Source organism: Uranotaenia lowii, chromosome 3 (genome assembly GCF_029784155.1).
Source record: "Uranotaenia lowii strain MFRU-FL chromosome 3, ASM2978415v1, whole genome shotgun sequence".
Classification (NCBI taxonomy): Eukaryota; Metazoa; Arthropoda; class Insecta; order Diptera; family Culicidae; genus Uranotaenia; species Uranotaenia lowii.
Window position 1 is genome coordinate 361,134,846 of NC_073693.1, and position 19,925 is coordinate 361,154,770.

Here is a 19,925-nt window from a genome sequence, read left to right on the forward strand (position 1 = left end):
TCTGAATTCTGAATCTGAATTCTGAATCTGAATTCTGAATCTGAATTCTGAATCTAAATTCTGAATCTGAATTCTGAATCTGAATTCTGAATCTGAATTCTGAATCTGAATTCTTAATCTGAATTCTGAATCTGAATTCTGAATCTGAATTCTGAATCTGAATTCTGAATCTGAATTCTGAATCTGAATTCTGAATCTGAATTCTGAATCTGAATTCTGAATCTAAATTTTGAATCTGAGTCCTGAATCAATTATTGCAAAATAGTCCTGAAAACTCAAAACTTTGCATTTTATAAGATTGCCGTTTTTTTTTTTAAATAATTTGATTGGATTTTTCAAGTCATTCATCCCTATTGCCGTTCTCAAAAAACAATAAGACAAACAGTTATTAGAATTTAGTATTATTGATGGAAATTGCTGTCAAAACTTAGACTTCACTTTGCTATCAAATCACTATCCGGTCTTCTAGAGCTTCGTCACGAGAAATACCAACCCGAGAAGTGCTGCCAGGGGCAGAGCCAGGCGGCTGACGGCCGAATTGCACAAGTCGGTGGTGCAGGATTCGCAGGTTCTCACCTCCAGCAGCGGATTCCAGCCTGCGCAGACGTCCACTGAGGCGTAGGTGCAGGCGCGCATGAACGCCTGTTCGCCATCCACCCTCATGTGATGCTCGGTACATTTGAAGCCGACATTTCCGGATGGTTCCATCACCGGCAGCGAGGGGTTCAGTACCAGCAGTTGGGAATGTAGGGCGTTCACCAGAAAGCTAGTGCACTCCGCCTCTTGAACTTGGGATTGGCAGTCACTCCAGCTTTTCTCCGAGGAGCAGAAGTAACAATTCAAAGGTTGCACTGAACGGACCGAGAAAAAAACTCTTTATTAGCACAATAATCACTTGCGGAATTATGAATTTTAAAAGGTTTCAAAGAATTACCTTGTTTAGCCGCTAGGGCCAACAGGAACAGAACCGGAAAAACTGTCTTCATCGGGCGAGACATTGTGAATGATAGCTTGGAACTGCCAATATTGGGGACAGCAGGTTTTGAAGGTAATTATTCTTATCAATTTTTGGCTAGTACCGATTTCGACAATCGATCTAAACGATATGGAGGCAACTGGTGGTAGAGGTGATAAAAAACCGATTAAACCAATAGGGGATTTCTGTAGTTTAAATTGGGCAATGACAAGTCTTATTGAGATACTTGATCTCAGATAATGTACTGACCCGTATCAATTCCCGGTACGGTACAGTATTAATCATCTAGTGTCCAATCCCGCATCTAGACGGGGTTTACTTAAATCTGTATTAAACCAAAGGCAATCATAATATTTACTATCATTTTGAGCAGAATGTTTCAAAAAATGTAGAAAATTTCAACCATTTTAACAATTTTGACAAGTTTGACAATTTTGGCAGTTCGGACAGTTTAATTATTCAAGTCAAATCTGTGAATTTTGTCAATTTTGTCAATTTGGTCAAATTTGTCAATTTTGTCAGTTTTATAAATTTGGTCAATTTTGACAATTTTGTCAATGCTATCAATTTTGTCATTTTCGTCAATTTAGTCAATTTAGTCAATTTAGTAAATTTTGTCAATTCTGTAAATTTGGTCAATTTTGACAATTTTGTCTATTTTGACACTTTTGACAATTCTAAAAATTTTGACACATTCGACAAATCTGACAATTTTGACAATTTTGACAATTTTGATAATTTTGACAATTTTGAAAATTTTGACAAATTTAACAATTTTGTCAATTTTGACCATTTCGTCAATTTTGTCAATTTTGGTCAATTTTGACAATTTTGTCAATTTTATCAATTTTGTTAATTTTGTCAATTTTGTCAATTTTGTTAATTTTGTCAATTTTGTAAATTTTGACAATTTTGAATATTTTGACAATTTTGACAGTTTTGACAATTTTGACAATTTTGACAATTTTGTAAATTTTGACAATTTTGACAATTTGGACAATTTTGAGAATTTTAACAATTTTTTAAATTTTGTCAATTTTATCAATTTTATCAATTTTGTCAATTTTGTCAATTTTGTCAATTTTGTCAATTTTGTCAATTTTGTCAATTTTGTCAATTTTGTCAATTTTGTCAATTTTGTCAATTTTGTCAATTTTGTCAATTTTGTCAATTTTGTCAATTTTGTCAATTTTGTCAATTTTGTCAATTTTGTCAATTTTGTCAATTTTGTCAATTTTGTAAATTTTGTAAATTTTGTCGAATTTGTCAATTATGCTAAATTTTGTCAATTTTGTCAATTTTGTCAATTTTGTCAATTTTGTCAATTTTGTCAATTTTGACAATTTTGTCAATTTTGTCAATTTTGTCAATTTTGTCAATTTTGTCAATTTTGTCAATTTTGTCAATTTTGCCAATTTTGTCAATTTTATCAATTTTGTCAATTTTGTAAATTTTGTCAATTTTGTAAATTTCGACAATTTTGAATATTTTGACAATTTGGACAGTTTTGACAATTTTGACAGTTTTTAAAATTTTGACAATTTTGACAATTTTGACAATTTTGACAATTTTGACAATTTTGACAATTTTGACAATTTTGACAATTTTGACAATTTTGACAATTTTGACAATTTTGACAATTTTGACAATTTTGACAATTTTGACAATTTTGACAATTTTGACAATTTTGACAATTTTGACAATTTTGACAATTTTGACAATTTGGACAATTTTGACAATTTTGACAATTTAGACAATTTAGACAATTTTGACAATTTTGACAATTTTGACAATTTTGACAATTTTGACAATTTTGACAATTTTGACAATTTTGACAATTTTGACAATTTTGACAATTTTGACTTTTGACAATTTTGACAATTTTGACAATTTTGACAATTTTGACAATTTTGACAATTTTGACAATTTTGACAATTTTGACAATTTTGACAATTTTGACAATTTTGACAATTTTGACAATTTTGACAATTTTGACAAGTTCGACAACTTTGACAATTATGACAATTTTGACAGTATTGACAATATTGACAATTTTGACAAGTTCGACATGTTCGACAATTTTGACAATTTTGACAATTTTGACAATTTTGACAATTTTGACAATTTTGACAATTTTGACAATTTTGTCAATTTTGTCAATTTTGTCAATTTTGTCAATTTTGTCAATTTTGTCAATTTTGTCAATTTTGTCAATTTTGTCAATTTTGTCAATTTTGTCAATTTTGTCAATTTTGTCAATTTTGTCAATTTTGTCAATTTTGTCAATTTTGTCAATTTTGTCAATTTTGTCAATTTTGTCAATTTTATCAATTTTGTCAACTTTGTCAATTTGTCAATTTTGTCAATTTTGTCATTTTTGTCAATTTTGTCAAATTTATCAATTTTGTCAATTTTGTCCCATTTTCAATTTGACAATTTTTAAGAATTTTCTACAAATTTGTCAATTTTGACAATTCTGACAATTTTGACAATTTTGACAATTTTTACAATTTTGACAATTTTGTCAATTTTGTCAATTTTGTCAATTTTGTCAGTTTTGTCAGTTTTGTCAATTTTGTCAATTTTGTCAATTTTGTCAATTTTGTCAATTTTGTCAATTTTGTCAATTTTGTCAATTTTGTCAATTTTGTCAATTTTGTCAATTTTGTCAATTAAGTCAGTTTTGTCAATTTTGACAATTTTGACAATTTTTACAATTTTGACAATTCTGACAATTTTGACAATTTCGACAATTTTATCAGTTTGGTCAGTTCTGTCTTATTTTGTCAATTTTGTCAATTTTGTCAATTTTGTCAATTTTGTCAATTTTGTCAATTGTGTCAATTTTGTCAATTTTGCCAATTTGGAAAATTTCGACAATTATGTCTATTATGTCAATTTTGTCAATTTTGTCAATTTTGTTAATTTTGTTATATTTGCCAATTTTGTCAATTTTGTCAATTTTACCATATTTGTCAATTTTGACAATTATGTCAATTTTGTCAATTTTTCAATTTTATCAATTTTGTCACTTTTGTAAATTTTATCAATTTTGTCAACTTTGTCAATTTTGTCAATTTTGTCAATTTTGTCAATTTTGTCAATTTTGTCAATTTTGTCAATTTTGTCAATTTTGTCAATTTTGTCAATTTTGTCAATTTTGTCATTTTTGTCAATTTTGTCAAATTTGTCAATTTTGTCATTTTTGTCCCATTTTCAATTTGACAATTTTTAAGAATTTTCTACAAATTTGTCAATTTTGACAATTCTGACAATTTTGACAATTTTTACAATTTTGACAATTTTGACAATTTTGTCAATTTTGTCAATTTTGTCAATTTTGTCAATTTTGTCAATTTCGTCAATTTTGTCAATTTTGTCAATTTTGTCAATTTTGTCAATTTTGTCAATTTTGTCAATTTTGTCAATTTTGTCAATTTTGTCAGTTTTGTCAATATTGTCATTTTGTCAATTTTGTCAATTTTGTCAATTTTGTCAATTTAGTCAGTTTTGTCAATTTTGACAATTTTGACAATTTTTACAATTTTGACAATTCTGACAATTTTGACCATTCCGACAATTTTATCAGTTCGGTCAGTTCTGTTTTATTTTGTCAATTTTGTCAATTTTGACAACTTTGACAATTTTGACAATTTTGTCAATTTTGACAATTTTGACAATTTTGACAATTTTGACAATTTTGACAATTTTGACAATTTTGACAATTTTGACAATTTTGACAATTTTGACAATTTTGACAATTTTGACAATTTTGACAATTTTGACAATTTTGACAATTGAATCAATTCTACGATTGTCATTTTTTTCAAATTTGTCAATATTGTCAATTTTTCGAATTTTTATCATGTTTTTCGAATTCTGACAATTTTGACCATTTCGACAATTTTATCAGTTCGGTCAGTTCTGTTTTATTTTGTCAATTTTGTCAATTTTGACAACTTTGACAATTTTGACAATTTTGTCAATTTTGACAATTTTGACAATTTTGACAATTTTGACAATTTTGACAATTTTGACAATTTTGACAATTTTGACAATTTTGACAATTTTGACAATTTTGACAATTTTGACAATTTTGACAATTGAATCAATTCTACGATTGTCATTTTTTTCCAAATTTGTCAATATTGTCAATTTTTCGAATTTTTATCATGTTTTTCGATAGGGCCATTATTTCAATTTTGTAAATTTTGTCAATTTTATAAATTTTTGACAATTTTGACAATTTTGACTATTTTGACAATTTTGACTATTTTGACAATTTTGAAATTTTTGACAAATTTTACAATTTTGACAATTTTGACTATTTTGACAGTTTTGAAAATATTGAAAATTTTGACAATTTTGACAATTTTGACAATTTGGACCATTTTGACAATTCTGACAATTTTGTCAATTTTGTCAATTTTGTCAATTTTGTCAATTTTGTCGATTTTGTCAATTTTGTCATTTTTGTCAATTTTGTCAATTTTGTCAATTTTGTCAATTTTGTCAAATGTGTCAATTTTGTCAATTTAGTCAATTTTGTCAATTTTGTCAATTTTGTCAATTTTGTTAATTTTGTCAATTTTGTCAATTATGTCAATTTTTCGAATTTTTGTCAATTATGTCAATTTTTCGAATTTTTGTCATGTTTTTCAATTTTGTCAATTTTAAATTTTGTCATATTGTCAATTTTTTCGTTTTTGTCATTTTTGTTAATTTTGTCAACCTTGTCAATTTTCAGATTTTTGAAAAAAATTTATAAAATTTTACAATTTTGAAAATTTTGACAATTTTGTCAATTTTGAAAGTTATGTCAATTTTGAAAATTTACTCTTGAACAGTTCAGTTCTCAAGCGCCACACGCTGTTTGTTTAGGAATGCTTCAGTATTTTAGATAAGATTGATTGTTTTCTGCCTTGAAATAGGTTTGCCAATAGTTTGAATCGTAATCTTCGTAGTGTTTTTCTTTCGCTAAAGGTGTGGAAACCTGAAATGACGATAACTGCGAAGCTTTGTTGGTTTGTTTATCTTACTATGCAATTTATTATCTCAACTGCATTGTTTGGAATAAAGTTTATTGAGAAATCGACTTCCTAGGAAAGAAGATCAGTATTTTGCCCTACTTCGAAGCTGGGTTAGGATTTTAGAGAATTAATTTTAGGTTTATTGCGCCGGCTCGTTTAGTGTTTGAATTTATCCGATCAGAAAAATAAACGAAAATGAAAGTTCCTCTTCGTAAAATTATCGTTCTACGGTTCACCTCAACGCACAACCATCTCTCATATCGATAACCGATAAAACCGAACCCTTTAGATATCAGCCGGACTATTTCGCAGTTGGAAGTGCACCTTTTAGGCGGTTTGATTGATAACAGCACACGATGTTTGTCAGACTCCCTGCCCTTCGTTTGCTAGTGGTGCTGTATTCACTTAACCTTGAATTTCGCTCGGCCCTAGCAGTTTTGCAGTGCAATGCCTGCGCTTCTCAGAGCGATTGGAGCAGCTGTGTCAATCAGTCATTTCTGTTGGAATGTTCCCCGGAGTTAGTCGATGCAACACACAAAGTGCTCCAACAGTACAACCCCAGCTTGGGCATTATAGGATCAGGATCACACATCTACGATCAATTTACGTGCTACAGTTTTGGAACAGAAATTGGCTTCCCACAGAACAAATTGTACTCCGAGGGATGTACGTATCGAAATATCAACTTTTGCTCAGGATGGAACGAAACGTTTATCCAGGTGTTGAGCTGTGAACTCAATCCACCGGATGATGTCGTGTCATCGACAACATCAACTACGTCAGGGTCCACAAGCTCCAACACGGATTCTCCGACGTCAACAACGACAACATCGACAACATCGACTCCTGTTGATGTGACTACAACCTCATATTCAACATCTTCGGGACCACCTCCAAAATCTACCAGTTCAGGGCTGTCCCGGGGAACGATCGCCGGAATAGCAGGAATCGTGGCCGGGTTTGTCGGACTGCTACTACTGTGTGCTCTTGTGCGAGCCGGAATCACAAGAAAGGGGCAGCGAACTCAACAACTGCTGTTGGATTGGGGATGAACTTACCGTCTCATTTTAAAGATCTAAACAGCAAGGCACAGAGTTCAATTGAGTGAGATTATTCAGCTTACCTGAAAAAAAAAAGAAACAGAGAAAAAAGAGCAATGAATATTTTATAAGGTTTTTTTCATTGAGTGTTTTCTTAGAGAACAGATACCCAAACGTGAAGAAGTGAGCAGTAGAAACGACGAATTTCTCAAAAAATGGTCAATCAATCAGCTGGGGGTTTCAGTTCAGACGAGTGGGTTTCACCTTAAATAATATTAATCGTTTGAACAAATTCATGCTTAAGTTCGTTGTGTGGTAAATGATAGCGCCACATACGTAGGTCATGTTAGTGAGGGTCCACTATTTTTTTTTCTTCAAGAACGAACCTGTTAACCAGTCAACATTATTGACAAATTTTGATATAATACAACGTTTTTAAGTTTGTGTCAGAAAAATGGCATTAGCAGGATTCTCTGACTCGCTGATCCAGTAAAAAACGTACTCCATCGTTTTTACTTCGAAATAATTGGGTCTGAGTTTGATCCTGGTCTGCATCACATTTGAGGGGAGTGGAGAAAGGGGAGTCGGGATCGTTTTAAAAATGCTCATAAAATGAACAAAATTGTCAAAAGCTTGAAAGCAATTAATTTTCAAACAATCTAAATTGTACAGTATCTAAAAATCAATATTTTTGTAGATCAAAACATAGAAAACAATTTGAAGATGAAGATGATAAAATTGTTATCTTTCACAGTTTGTTTTTAGCATATGTTACAGTTTGAATACTTATAGAATTTTTAATTCAAAACTTTGAACTTCTTTTTTTCAACTCTTCTGGTTTTATGGTGAAATCGAGGTAGAAGAGGGTACCAAAATGAAAGTTTTATATTTATTCCACCCTCGCAGCGTCTAATTTAAGGTTGTCAAACTGCCCGGTTTTACCCGGACTTGTCTTGTTATTTGACACAAAATTTGGGAAAAGACCGGTTTGTTCACTTTATTAGACAAAAAAAATTCAAATTGAGTTCTTATTTTTACTTTTTCGTCCTAAAACGAAAATTTTTGGGCAAGTTTGATATAATTATTAAAGAATACTTTTCTGAAATAAAAGCAAAATGATTTGATATATGCCTATGTGTTTCGAGAGTTGCAGCTGGAGTTTCGAATTGCAATACAAAGTTGACTGAATCTAATTTTCGGAATCATCATGATCTATAAATTTGTATTCAAGATCTGATAATTTGAAATCTGTTTCTATGAGCTTTATAAGTTCTTTGATTATAGAATTGATATACATTACCCACAATTTCCCCCTTCCTTTGCCAGAGCGGATCACTAACTATACCATGAAATATTGTAAGTAGCTAAAAATCGTCACATGCCACATTTGGTTCCATCTGTTTGATAAAAGTTAGTAAAACCTGTTTCTTTCATTCCGATTTTGTCCTGAAAAGGGTGGGTTTCAACTTATTCATACACAAAAAGCTTATCTTACAAAATGTGACCCCATTACTTGTCCTGTCCTGTCCTTCCCATCCTGCTGGAATGGAGTCGGGGTCTCTAATAATCATACCCATTCTTTTTTCGTACCGAAAAACCCTCTCTTATCAAATTTATTCCCATTGATTGGTTGATAAGTTTCAAGCTTTACAGCAAAATTAATATGGAGCCCCTTCCTTTACTAATCTCTCCACACTGCAAGGCGTAAGGATCTATAACAATCGTAGGAACATAGCTCGTACTCAAATACCTTTCCATGCCATATTTGATTCCATTTACTGGCTTCGTCAACATAAATGCAGAATTTATGCTAACAAAAATGCATTGGGCCATCCTTCCTTTTAATTATGTTCCTACTCACTGGAAGAAGGGTTGTGTCTCAAACAGGGATTGAAATGCTCTCGCTCAAGCGGCTGAGCATCAAAGCTCTTGAAGCTCGAGAGCGAAGAAAGCTGGAGCCAATTCTAGCCCACCAATAAATGCTCAAATTAAGCTCATACCTCTTCTGGCTCTGGGAGACAAGGTTTTGCATTTTGCTTTGAGTTTGTTAGCTCAAGGAGCCGAAATTTCTTGAGCTTGCTGGCTCAGCAAAATTGTAACACTTGAGCCAAATGATGTGTATAGGTACCTATTGATTTTGCTATTGTGGTGCTGTGTGAGCCAACGGCTTTTTTATGCACCAGGAACTGTGGAAGGGCTTGATGGGATTATTAAAATCAATGTTAGAGAGTTCTAGTAACTAGTAAAAGTTACCAGCACTAGTAACTATGAAATAGTAAAATTTACAATTTTTCGGGAAAAACGCCAAATGAAAGGGCTTTTTGCGAGGATTATTAAAATCAATGTTAGAGAGTTCTAGTAACTAGTAAAAGTTACCAGCACTAGTAACTATGAAATACTAAAATTTACAATTTTTCGGGAAAAACGCCAAATGAAAGGGCTTTTTGCGAGGATTACTAAAATCAATATTAGAGAGTTCTAGTTACTAGTTAAAGTTACCAGCACTAGTAACTATGAAATAGTAAAATTTACAATTTTTCGGGAAAAACGCCAAATGAAAGGGCTTTTTGCGAGGATTACTAAAATCAATGTTAGAGAGTTCTAGTAACTAGTAAAAGTTACCAGCACTAGTAACTATGAAATACTAAAATTTACAATTTTTCGGGAAAAACGCCAAATGAAAGGGCTTTTTGCGAGGATTATTAAAATCAATATTAGAGAGTTCTAGTTACTAGTTAAAGTTACCAGCACTAGTAACTATGAAATAGTAAAATTTACAATTTTCGGGAAATACGCCAAATGGAAGGGCTTTTTGCGAGGATTATTAAAATTAATGTTAGAGAGTTTTAGTAATAAGTTAAAGTTACCAGCACTAGTAACTATGAAATAGTAAAATTTACAATTTTTCAAGAAAAACGCCAAATTAAAGGGCTTTTTGCGAGGATTATTAAAATCAATGTTAGAGAGTTCTAGTAACTAGTAAAAGTTACCAGCACTAGTAACTATGAAATAGTAAAATTTACAATTTTTCGGGAAAAACGCCAAATGAAAGGGCTTTTTGCGAGGATTATTAAAATCAATATTAGAGAGTTCTAGTTACTAGTTAAAGTTACCAGCACTAGTAACTATGAAATAGTAAAATTTACAATTTTTCGGGAAAAACGCCAAATGAAAGGGCTTTTTGCGAGGATTATTAAAATCAATGTTAGAGAGTTCTAGTAACTAGTTAAAGCTACCAGCCCTAGTAACTATGAAATAGTAAAATTTACAATTTTTCGGGAAAAACGCCAAATGAAAGGGCTTTTTAAGAGGATTATTAAACTCAATGTTAGGGAGTTCTAGTTACTAGTTAAAGTTACCAGCACTAGTAACTATGAAATAGTAAAATTTACATTTTTTCGGGAAAAACGCAAAATGAAAGGGCTTTTTGCGAGGATTATTAAAATCAATGTTAGAGAGTTCTAGTTATTAGTTAAAGTTACTAGCACTAGTAACTATGAAATAGTAAAATTTACAATTTTTCGGGAAAAACGCCAAATGAAAGGGCTTTTTGCGAGGATTATTAAAATCAATATTAGAGAGTTCTAGTTACTAGTTGAAGTTACCAGCACTAGTAACAATGAAATAGTGAAATTTACAATTTTCGGGAAAAACGCCAAATGGAAGGGCTTTTTGCGAGGATTATTAAAATCAATGTTAGAGAGTTCTAGTTACTAGTTAAAGTTACCAGCACTAGTAACTATGAAATAGTAAAATTTACAATTTTTCGGGAAAAACGCCAACTGAAAGGGCTTTTTAAGAGGATTATTAAACTCAATGTTTTAGAGTTTTAGTCACAAGAAAAAGTTACTAGCACTAGTTACTATGAAAAAGTAACTACAGACCCCGTTCGTTTTTGGCAACATTCGATTTTGGCAACATTCGATTTTGGCAACATCCGATTTTGGCACATGTGCCAAAATCGAACGGTTTTTAGAAACGACATTGCCTTTTAGTTTTCTTTATAACAGGACCAATATAATTAAGACAAACATAAAAAATACGTTTTTATGTTCAGAAATGGTGATGGAATACAACAACAAAATCAAAAGTTTTTTTGAAAAATTATAAAGTACTCAAAAATGACAAAAAGATGAAAAATTCAAAAAGTTAAAAAACAAATTCAAACAAAAGACTGAAAATGACAAAAAACAACTAAAAAATGATGAAGAACGACAAAAACAGCAAATATGACAAATGAAAACAAACATTATGAACAAAACAAGAAAAGTGGAAAATGCTTCAACAACTTGATGGAAAAATTAAAAAATGACTACAAATGGTCGAAAATTAACTAAAAATAACGTGTTTGATAATAATAACAGCTATTCTGTAAAAATATTTGAATAAAAAGTTGAGAAAAAAAACCGTTCGATTTTGGCAACATTCGATTTTGGCAACACAAAATGTACGGGCGTGTTGCCAAAATCGAACGGGGTCTGTAGTTACTATGAAATAGTAAAATTTCGAAATTTACTGGAAAACGCCAAATGAAAGGGCTTTTTGCGAGGATTATTAAAATAAATGTTGTTATCTTATTTTAATCGCCGCTGGGATATATTCTTATTTAATTTTTGGCATTTCGGCGAGTTGTGAAAATTCAAGGTAGAATATTTAGAAAGAACATGAAAGTATTATAGGTGGAAAGATCAAAGCTAGAGCGCTTTGGGTAGAAGAAATTGAATAGTTGGTGAAAATGTGAGCAGGGCTTTTGTTGTGTGAACAGCTTTTGAACTACTTGCGTGATTCTTTGCCGCGCGCCGTTTCAATGTTGATAGGAAGCGATGAAGAAACCCATCGCATTCCTACCCACATTGAAACACGGACGGGTCGAACACATGTGAGAACAAGTAAAAGTTACCAGCACAAGTAACTTTTCATAGTTACTTGTGCTGGTAACTTTTACTTTTTACTGAAACTCTCTAACATTGATTTCAATAATCCTCACAAAAAGCCCTTTCTTTTGGCGTTTTTCCCGAAAATTTGTAAATTTTTCTTTTTCATAGTTACTAGTGCTGGTAACTTTTACTAGTTACTAGAACTCTTTAACATTGATTTTAATAATCCTCTTAAAAAGCCCTTTCATTTGGCGTTTTTTCCCGAAAAATTGTAAATTTTACTATTTCATAGTTACTAGTGCTGGTAACTTTAACTTGTAACTAGAACTCTCTAATATTGATTTTAATAATCCTCGCAAAAGCACTTTCAATTGGCGTTTTTCCCCAAAATTTGTAAATTTTACTATTTCATAGTTACTGGTGCTGGTAACTTTAACTAGTAACAAGAACTCTCTAACATTGATTTTAGTAATCCTCACAAAAAGCTCTTTCATTTGTCGTTTTTTCCGAAAATTTGTAAATTTTACTATTTCATAGTTACTAGTGCTGGTAACTTTAACTAGTAACTAGAACTCTCTAATATTGATTTTAATAATCCTCGCAAAAAGCCCTTTCAATTGGCGTTTTTCCCGAAAAAATGTAAATTTTACTATTTCATAGTTACTAGTGCTGGTAACTTTTACTAGTTACTAGAACTCTCTAACATTGATTTTAATAATCCTCGCAAAAAGCCCTTTAATTTGGCGTTTTTCTTGAAAAATTGTAAATTTTACTATTTCATAGTTACTAGTGCTGGTAACTTTTACTAGTTACTAGAACTCTCTAACATTGATTTTAATAATCCTCACAAAAAGCACTTTCAATTGGCGTTTTCCCCGAAAATTTGTAAATTTTACTATTACATAGTTACTAGTGCTGGTAACTTTAACTAGTATCTAGAACTCTCTAACATTGATTTTAGTAATCCTCACAAAAAGCTCTTTCATTTGGCGTTTTTCCCGAAAATTGTAAATTTTACTATTTCATAGTTACTAGTGCTGGTAACTTTAACTAGTAACTAGAACTCTCTAACATTGATTTTAGTAAACCTCACAAAAAGCTCTTTCATTTGGCGTTTTTCCCGAAAATTGTAAATTTTACTATTTCATAGTTACTAGTGCTGGTAACTTTTACTAGTTACTAGAACTCTCTAACATTGATTTTAATAATCCTCGCAAAAAGCTCTTTCATTTGGCGTTTTTCCCGAAAAATTGTAAATTTTACTATTTCATAGTTACTAGTGCTGGTAACTTTAACTAGTAACTAGAACTCTCTAACATTGATTTTAGTAATCCTCAAAAAAAGCTCTTTCATTCAGCGTTTTTCCCGAGAAATTGTAAATTTTACTATTTCATAGTTACTAGTGCTGGTAACTTTAACTAGTAACTAGAACTCTCTAACATTGATTTTAGTAAACCTCACAAAAAGCTCTTTCATTTGGCGTTTTTCCCGAAAATTGTAAATTTTACTATTTCATAGTTACTAGTGCTGGTAACTTTAACTAGTAACTAGAACTCTCTTATATTGATTTTAATAATCCTCGCAAAAAGCTCTTTCATTTGGCGTTTTTCCCGAAAAATTGTAAATTTTACTATTTCATAGTTACTAGTGCTGGTAACTTTTACTAGTTACTAGAACTCTCTAACATTGATTTTAATAATCCTCGCAAAAAGCCCTTTCATTTGGCGTTTTTCCCGAAAAATTGTAAATTTTACTATTTCATAGTTACTAGTGCTGGTAACTTTTACTAGTTACTAGAACTCTCTAACATTGATTTTAATAATCCTCGCAAAAAGCCCTTTCATTTGGCGTTTTTCCCGAAAAATTGTAAATTTTACTATTTCATAGTTACTAGTGCTGGTAACTTTTACTAGTTACTAGAACTCTCTAACATTGATTTTAATAATCCTCGCAAAAAGCCCTTTCATTTGGCGTTTTTCCCGAAAAATTGTAAATTTTACTATTTCATAGTTACTAGTGCTGGTAACTTTCACTAGTTACTAAAACCATCCAACATTTATTTAAAAAATACATGCGACAAGCCCTTTTTTTAGTTACTTCACCTGTGCACAAAAAAACTGGCTCGAACAGCAGCAGTGAAAACAAGCTCAACGAATTTGAATCGGTTGAGCCAACAAGCTCAAGCTCCTCTGAAGGCATGAGCTAACGGGCTCACGAGGCAAAAAAAGAGCTAAGGTTTCTTCCAAATAAGAGCTAGCAATGCGAAGCTCCGGAGACAAAAACGATAGGAGCTTCGTCGATTGCTTTGTGAGCGGAGCTATGGAAATAAAGAGCTATGAAGCTCGCTCAAATGAGCTTAATTTTCAATCCCTGGTCTCAAATGATCATAGAACCGTATCAAAATAATATCCCATAATAAATTTTGTCCATTTGTTAGATAAATTTGTAGGTTAAGTCTCCTCCAACCTTCCTATATCCTCAATCCTATGCTCCCACTGCAAGAAAGGAATGGTTTCTAATAATTATAGAGAAATTTCCATTCATGAAAAATTTGGTCCCCAGTCGAATCGACCCTGCCTTGTCAGCACAAATGTTGCACCGTCTTTTCGCTGACATTTGGGATAGGGGAAAGGTTTCCTAAATGGGCCTATCGGGTGAAATGACCCTACGGCTGTTTGATGAAATGGCTGACTAGACAGCTTATCTGACCAATGCATTTTGAGGGTGATACGCTTAGAACATAAGGCAAGAAAGAATTTTATGAATTTACATACTCAAAAAAATTCAAAAAATCATACAAGGTTTTGATACATTTTGATGTAATATTTCGACTTTTAAAAATTATACGTAAAGAAGTTAAAACAAAAACTTGGATGGTTTTTGTTTCTTACTCAAATGAACTTAAGAAATTAAACATATTTTAGCTTTTTTGGCGGTTTAATAATGATTATTTAGTGGAATAGTAGAGTGTTTTTGTATGCCCCCATCATGTTTGTAAAATGCCTCCATCATAAAATAACAGGTTAAATAGAGTAAATAAATGATTTTTTTCATTGAACCTTCAAATCTAAGCTCTGAATAACATCTTAAGAGAGAATTGAAGATCTTAAACCAGATTTGATAAAGTTTTTCTCATGGATAAACTGCCTCCATAGTCTGGCAACCCTAACTTTTGTTTTATTCCATAAAATTATAAAATACATAGATTTTTACAAAACTTCAGCTTTGTCGTACGGAAATTATTACTTTTTAGCAGTTTCAATGAAATTATATGGAAATATTGCCCAAAAAACAATAATTTTGTTCAAAACATAAATAGGCGCATTTAGCCCGCACGGTTTGAGGTTCGGCATTTTAGACAACAATAACAATAAAATCTTTTTTTTGGCAACAGAAGAAAATTTGAACATAAAAATTACACCATTGTATAGAAAACAGATGCCAGCACACGTGTATATAGTTTTTGTATACATATTCGATGTGATATTTGATTAAATCAGTGTTCTGCTTAATAGGCGCATATAGCCCGCTCCTCCCCTACTGCAACATTCCCGGCCGACTGGATGCAGGGTATCCTCGTAAAGGTCCCAAAGAAAGGAGACCTAACAGAGTGCGGTAACTGGCGTGGCATAACTTTGATCTGTACAACCCTCAAAGTACTCTGCAAAGTGATCCTGAACAGGATCCAGGAGAAAATCGACGCTACACTCCGACGGCAACAAGCTGGATTCCGATCCGGACGATCATGTGTGGACCACATCACAACGCTACGAATAATACTGGAACAAATCAACGAATTCCAGGACTCTCTTCTGCTGGTGTTCGTTGATTTCGAAAAAGCATTTGACCGACTGAACCACGAAAACATCTGGGCTGCTCTTAGACGACGAGGGGTCCCAGAGAAACTAGTCCATCTCATCGAAGCACAGTACGAGGCATTTTCGTGCAAGGTCTTGCACGACGGTGTCTTGTCCGAACCAATCCCGGTAACTGCTGGAGTGAGACAAGGATGTATTTTGTCACCGCTGCTTTTTCTCATCGTAATGGATGAGATCTTGACTGGATCGATTGACTGTAGACCAAACCGAGGATTGCCGTGGAATCCTTCAACCATGGAGCAACTGAACGACCTTGACCTGGCAGACGATATTGTTTTGCTCGCCCAAACACAACAAGACATGCAGAGCAAACTCGACGACCTCACCGAAAGCTCCAAGGCAGCAGGTCTCAAAATCAATGTCGGAAAGACCAAGTCGATGGAAATCAATACAGAAAATCGTTCCAATTTCGTGGTAGCTGGACAACAGGTTGAGACAGTGGAGTGCTTCCAGTATCTTGGTAGCCAGATTACGCCTGATGGAGGTACCAAGAAGGACATCGAAACCCGGATCAGAAAAGCCCGATTTGCGTTTGCGAGTCTCCGAAACATCTGGCGGTCACGCCAGATCTCTCTACGAACTAAGATCCGAATCTTCAACTCAAACGTCAAATCCGTATTGCTGTACGGGTGTGAAACTTGGTGCACATATGCGGTGACGACGCGAAAACTGCAAGTTTTTGTGAATCGCTGCCTGCGGAACATCATCCGCGCTTGGTGGCCTGGCAACTGGATCTCAAACGTTGAACTTCATCGCCGGTGTCATCAAAAGGCGCTAGAAATCGAGATTCGGGAACGTAAGTGGAGATGGATTGGGCACACGCTGCGAAGAGATGAAAACGAGATTTGCAGAGAGGCGCTTGACTGGAATCCAGATGGGCATCGAAGAAGAGGCAGGCCCAAAAGCTCGTGGCGGCGAAGTCTAGCCGCTGAAATCCGCACAGTTGACGAGAACCTTGGCTGGCAGCAAGTGAAGACGCTGGCTCCGGATCGCCAGCAGTGGAGATCTTTTATCTCAGCCCTATGCGCCGGTCAATCGGCGCTGGACCCTTAGGTAGGTAGGTAGTCGAATCGAGTCATGCAAAACACGTGTATTTAAGAGAGTCCCATTTCCCTTTTTTATCTGTTCATTGAATGGATTACTTACTTACTTAATATTCATAGAAATATTTCTTGAACTCAAATTTTGCAGTGTATATTCCCAGATTTAGATAGTGAATCGAGTTCTGGTTTCATATTAGACATGTGGTATAAATGTTATATGAGAGAAAATGCATGAGCAAGAGGGCCGTTTCGGTAAAAAGAAGAGAGCGGAAAATCAGTTGAAGAAAGGAGTTATAAGTGGAAGACGTATTCAAGTGAAACTAAAGGTGATACAAAATAAAAAAGAAACGGTGCGATCTAAAAAAATGGAAGCAGCTGAAGGGACGAATGGTGTTGCGAAACTCAATCCCAACTGCATGGTGAAAAGATCGTATAAAATGTCGCCTGAAGTCAGTTTAAATCTGATATGATAGAAAGGCCGCCATGTTTGTAAATTTTGAAATGATTATGCTCCCGCGTGGGCTTTAAGTGAGAAAATTATCGTCATGCAACCAGCAGGGCATCCAGATGGCTTAAAATCAGATGGGAATTGAGGAATATCGACCAATGAGAGAACTGAAAAACATTGGCTCTGGCATCGATTTGCAGGCTATTAGAGCAAAATCAAACGGTCTCTTGCATTCTACCGACAGGTACGAATAAGGTGTAGGATAACGCTCAATTGGTGTAGTTTTCGTCGCTTAGCACGTTTGTCGCCACGCTCATTTTGGTAGTTTTGCTAGCCGGACCCAAAAAAATTCTCGGAGCGACCAAATAAAGAAGGAGAGCTCCCAGCTTTGCAACGTGTGGCTAAACTGAGTGATTAACATGAGTAAGAGAGCGCCACACGTTTTTGATGTGACGGGTCCTCCCATGAAATATACACAGTAAACGAAAATTACCGAGTTCGGTAATTTTTTTTACCGAAATCCTAACATGTGTAAATCGTTAAACTGTTCGGTAATTTTTTCGGTAAAAAATAAACGAACATCGGTAAATCGATTCTTCATTTACCGATGTTCGTTTATTTTTTACCGAAAAAATTACCGAACAGTTTAACGATTTACACATGTTAGGATTCCGGTAAAAAAATTACCGAACTCGGTAATTTTCGTTTACTGTGTACCCGTCACCCGAATATAGGTCCCATGGCGACGAACGCGTTAAGAAAAAAATAAAATTTATGTGTGTATATTGCCTTCACTTTGGTAGATGAATGCTGATTTTTTAACTTTCATACGATCTTTTTACAATGTATATGGATCGTATAGCAAAACAGAATAAGAATATAGCTACAAGAATGTTTCTGGGTCTATGCAAAAAAGCAACTCTACCTCTTTTGTCGGAGTATCTCCAACTTCTACGAAAAAAAAAATTATGTCTGGATGTAGGCTTTTTAAATCATTATCAGTCCACGCCAGAGCTCTGGATTTTACTTTTCTCAGTTTGTGATAATCTCAAAACGTTCTGTTTTACTCGACCCGAACTTTTACCCCACCTTATTCTACGGTACCAATCGTTTTCGGGAGGGAAAGTGTAATGTGGAAAGGGCTGTAAGTTCGTAAGGAGCGGATTATAGAGGAAAAAGGCAGAATGACTGATCGGGTGATCTTTTCTGAAATGATTGGTGATTGAATCAAAATAAAAATGATTCTCGCAAAATGGTTCAACGCATTTGAATAAAAAAAGATCGTTCGAGTTTGAAGAAGATTAACCAAATACTTTACGTTGCCGTTGTAGTGAAATCATAGCCTACTGTTCCAATTTGTTGAAATATGTAGTTTGTTCCCATCTGAACCATTTCAATCATTAAAATACTAGTTTATCTGACTTTTACAGTAAGTAGGCGAGGAGAACACGGTGAAGTAGGGTGATGCTCGTTACTTTTGTTTACAAACTAAATAGAAGGTGACACGATCTCTCAAATTTCAGAATCTGCCATGTTGATTGCTTCGTTGCGTTTGTTTATCTTTAATCCAAAGAACAGCAGAGGCCTAAGGATGCCTTTTCTTTTAAGCACACTGCTAAAAAGAAAAGGCATGTTGTAAACTAAAGTAACGAGCCTCATCCCACTACACCGCGCCTCTCCCCGCCTACTTACTGCAAAAGTCAGATAACCTAGTACCTTAATGACCTTGAGTTTGCTTAAATTAAAAGGCAAGTTTAGGTCTCAGCTATTCTATGGATTAAAGGTAAACAAACGAAACGAAGCAATCAACAAGACTGATTCTGATATATGAAGGATGGGATCACCTTCTATTTACCCTCTTGATCTGAACCTTTGATACAATGCGATTTACGGGGAAAAATTGTGGAGCGCGGTTTTGGTGATTGTAATATTGTAAATACTATCATCAATGTGTAGGAGTTAAATTCTCTATTGCTTCGTGGATTGAGGGTTCGTTATATCATAAATTCAAATTACATAGAGTTTATGATTATGTTTTGTCGGTAAGGTTCGAATAAGTTGAGGTACGATTGGTTAAAAGGTAAGGTTGATGAAAAGGTAGGATTGATACAGCATCATATTTCATTTCAATTTAAAACTAAATGTAAATGAATCAGTTGACAGTTGGGTAGGTATCCACACGAGTGCGGAATACCTGTAGTAGATTCATAACATTAAACATGTTATAAATCTTAATACGGCTGTGAAAGTGATTGAATCACTCTAACAACACATACAGCTATACTAAGCTTGCCAGATTGCCCGGTTTTATCCGGGTTTGCCCGGATATTTGATGCAAAATTTCAAGAAAGTCCAGTCCGGCCCGGTTGCCCGGATATCGTGAAAAAAGTCCGGATATTGCCCGGATTTTATTACAATTTTCACAAAGAAACCAAAAAAAATCAAAGTTTTCGAGTAAGTTTCAGCAAAATCGATTAACAGTATGGACATTTTCAACGGTTGTTTCAAATAATTTCGCTGATTTACTTTTATAAATCTTTAAATATTTTAATGTTCCAAAAAGTTTTTGGAAGTCTGCAATTACATTAATAAAATATTAATTTCATATTTTTTGCATTTTTTCTTTGCTTTTT

The 19,925-nt window shown here is 33.6% G+C and overlaps 2 protein-coding genes across 2 annotated transcripts; one reads left to right on the top strand and one right to left on the bottom strand.

The window, feature by feature from the left end:
- Positions 1–385: 385 nt before the first annotated feature.
- On the bottom strand, positions 386–1,073 carry LOC129750858 (uncharacterized). Its single transcript, XM_055745966.1, has 2 exons — positions 935–1,073; positions 386–851 (listed from the first exon to the last, which is right to left on the bottom strand). Exons 1-2 carry the CDS (start codon positions 996–998, stop codon positions 466–468), a joined length of 450 nt encoding a protein of 149 aa, XP_055601941.1. The 5' UTR covers positions 999–1,073; the 3' UTR covers positions 386–465.
- A 5,001-nt stretch (positions 1,074–6,074) lies between these two features.
- LOC129757703 (uncharacterized) lies at positions 6,075–7,160 on the top strand. Its single transcript, XM_055754991.1, has one exon. It carries the CDS (start codon positions 6,363–6,365, stop codon positions 7,056–7,058), a length of 696 nt encoding a protein of 231 aa, XP_055610966.1. The 5' UTR covers positions 6,075–6,362; the 3' UTR covers positions 7,059–7,160.
- The last annotated feature ends 12,765 nt before the right edge of the window (positions 7,161–19,925 follow it).

Bases quoted from the DNA above. Each gene is read 5' to 3' on its own strand.
- LOC129757703 (XM_055754991.1), top strand. From the start codon at position 6,363: ATGTTTGTCAGACTCCCTGCCCTTCGTTTGCTAGTGGTGCTGTATTCA.
- LOC129750858 (XM_055745966.1), bottom strand. From the start codon at position 998: ATGTCTCGCCCGATGAAGACAGTTTTTCCGGTTCTGTTCCTGTTGGCC. The intron at 852-934 runs GTAATTCTTTGA...CGGTCCGTTCAG, and splicing joins GGCCCTAGCGGCTAAACAAG to TGCAACCTTTGAATTGTTAC.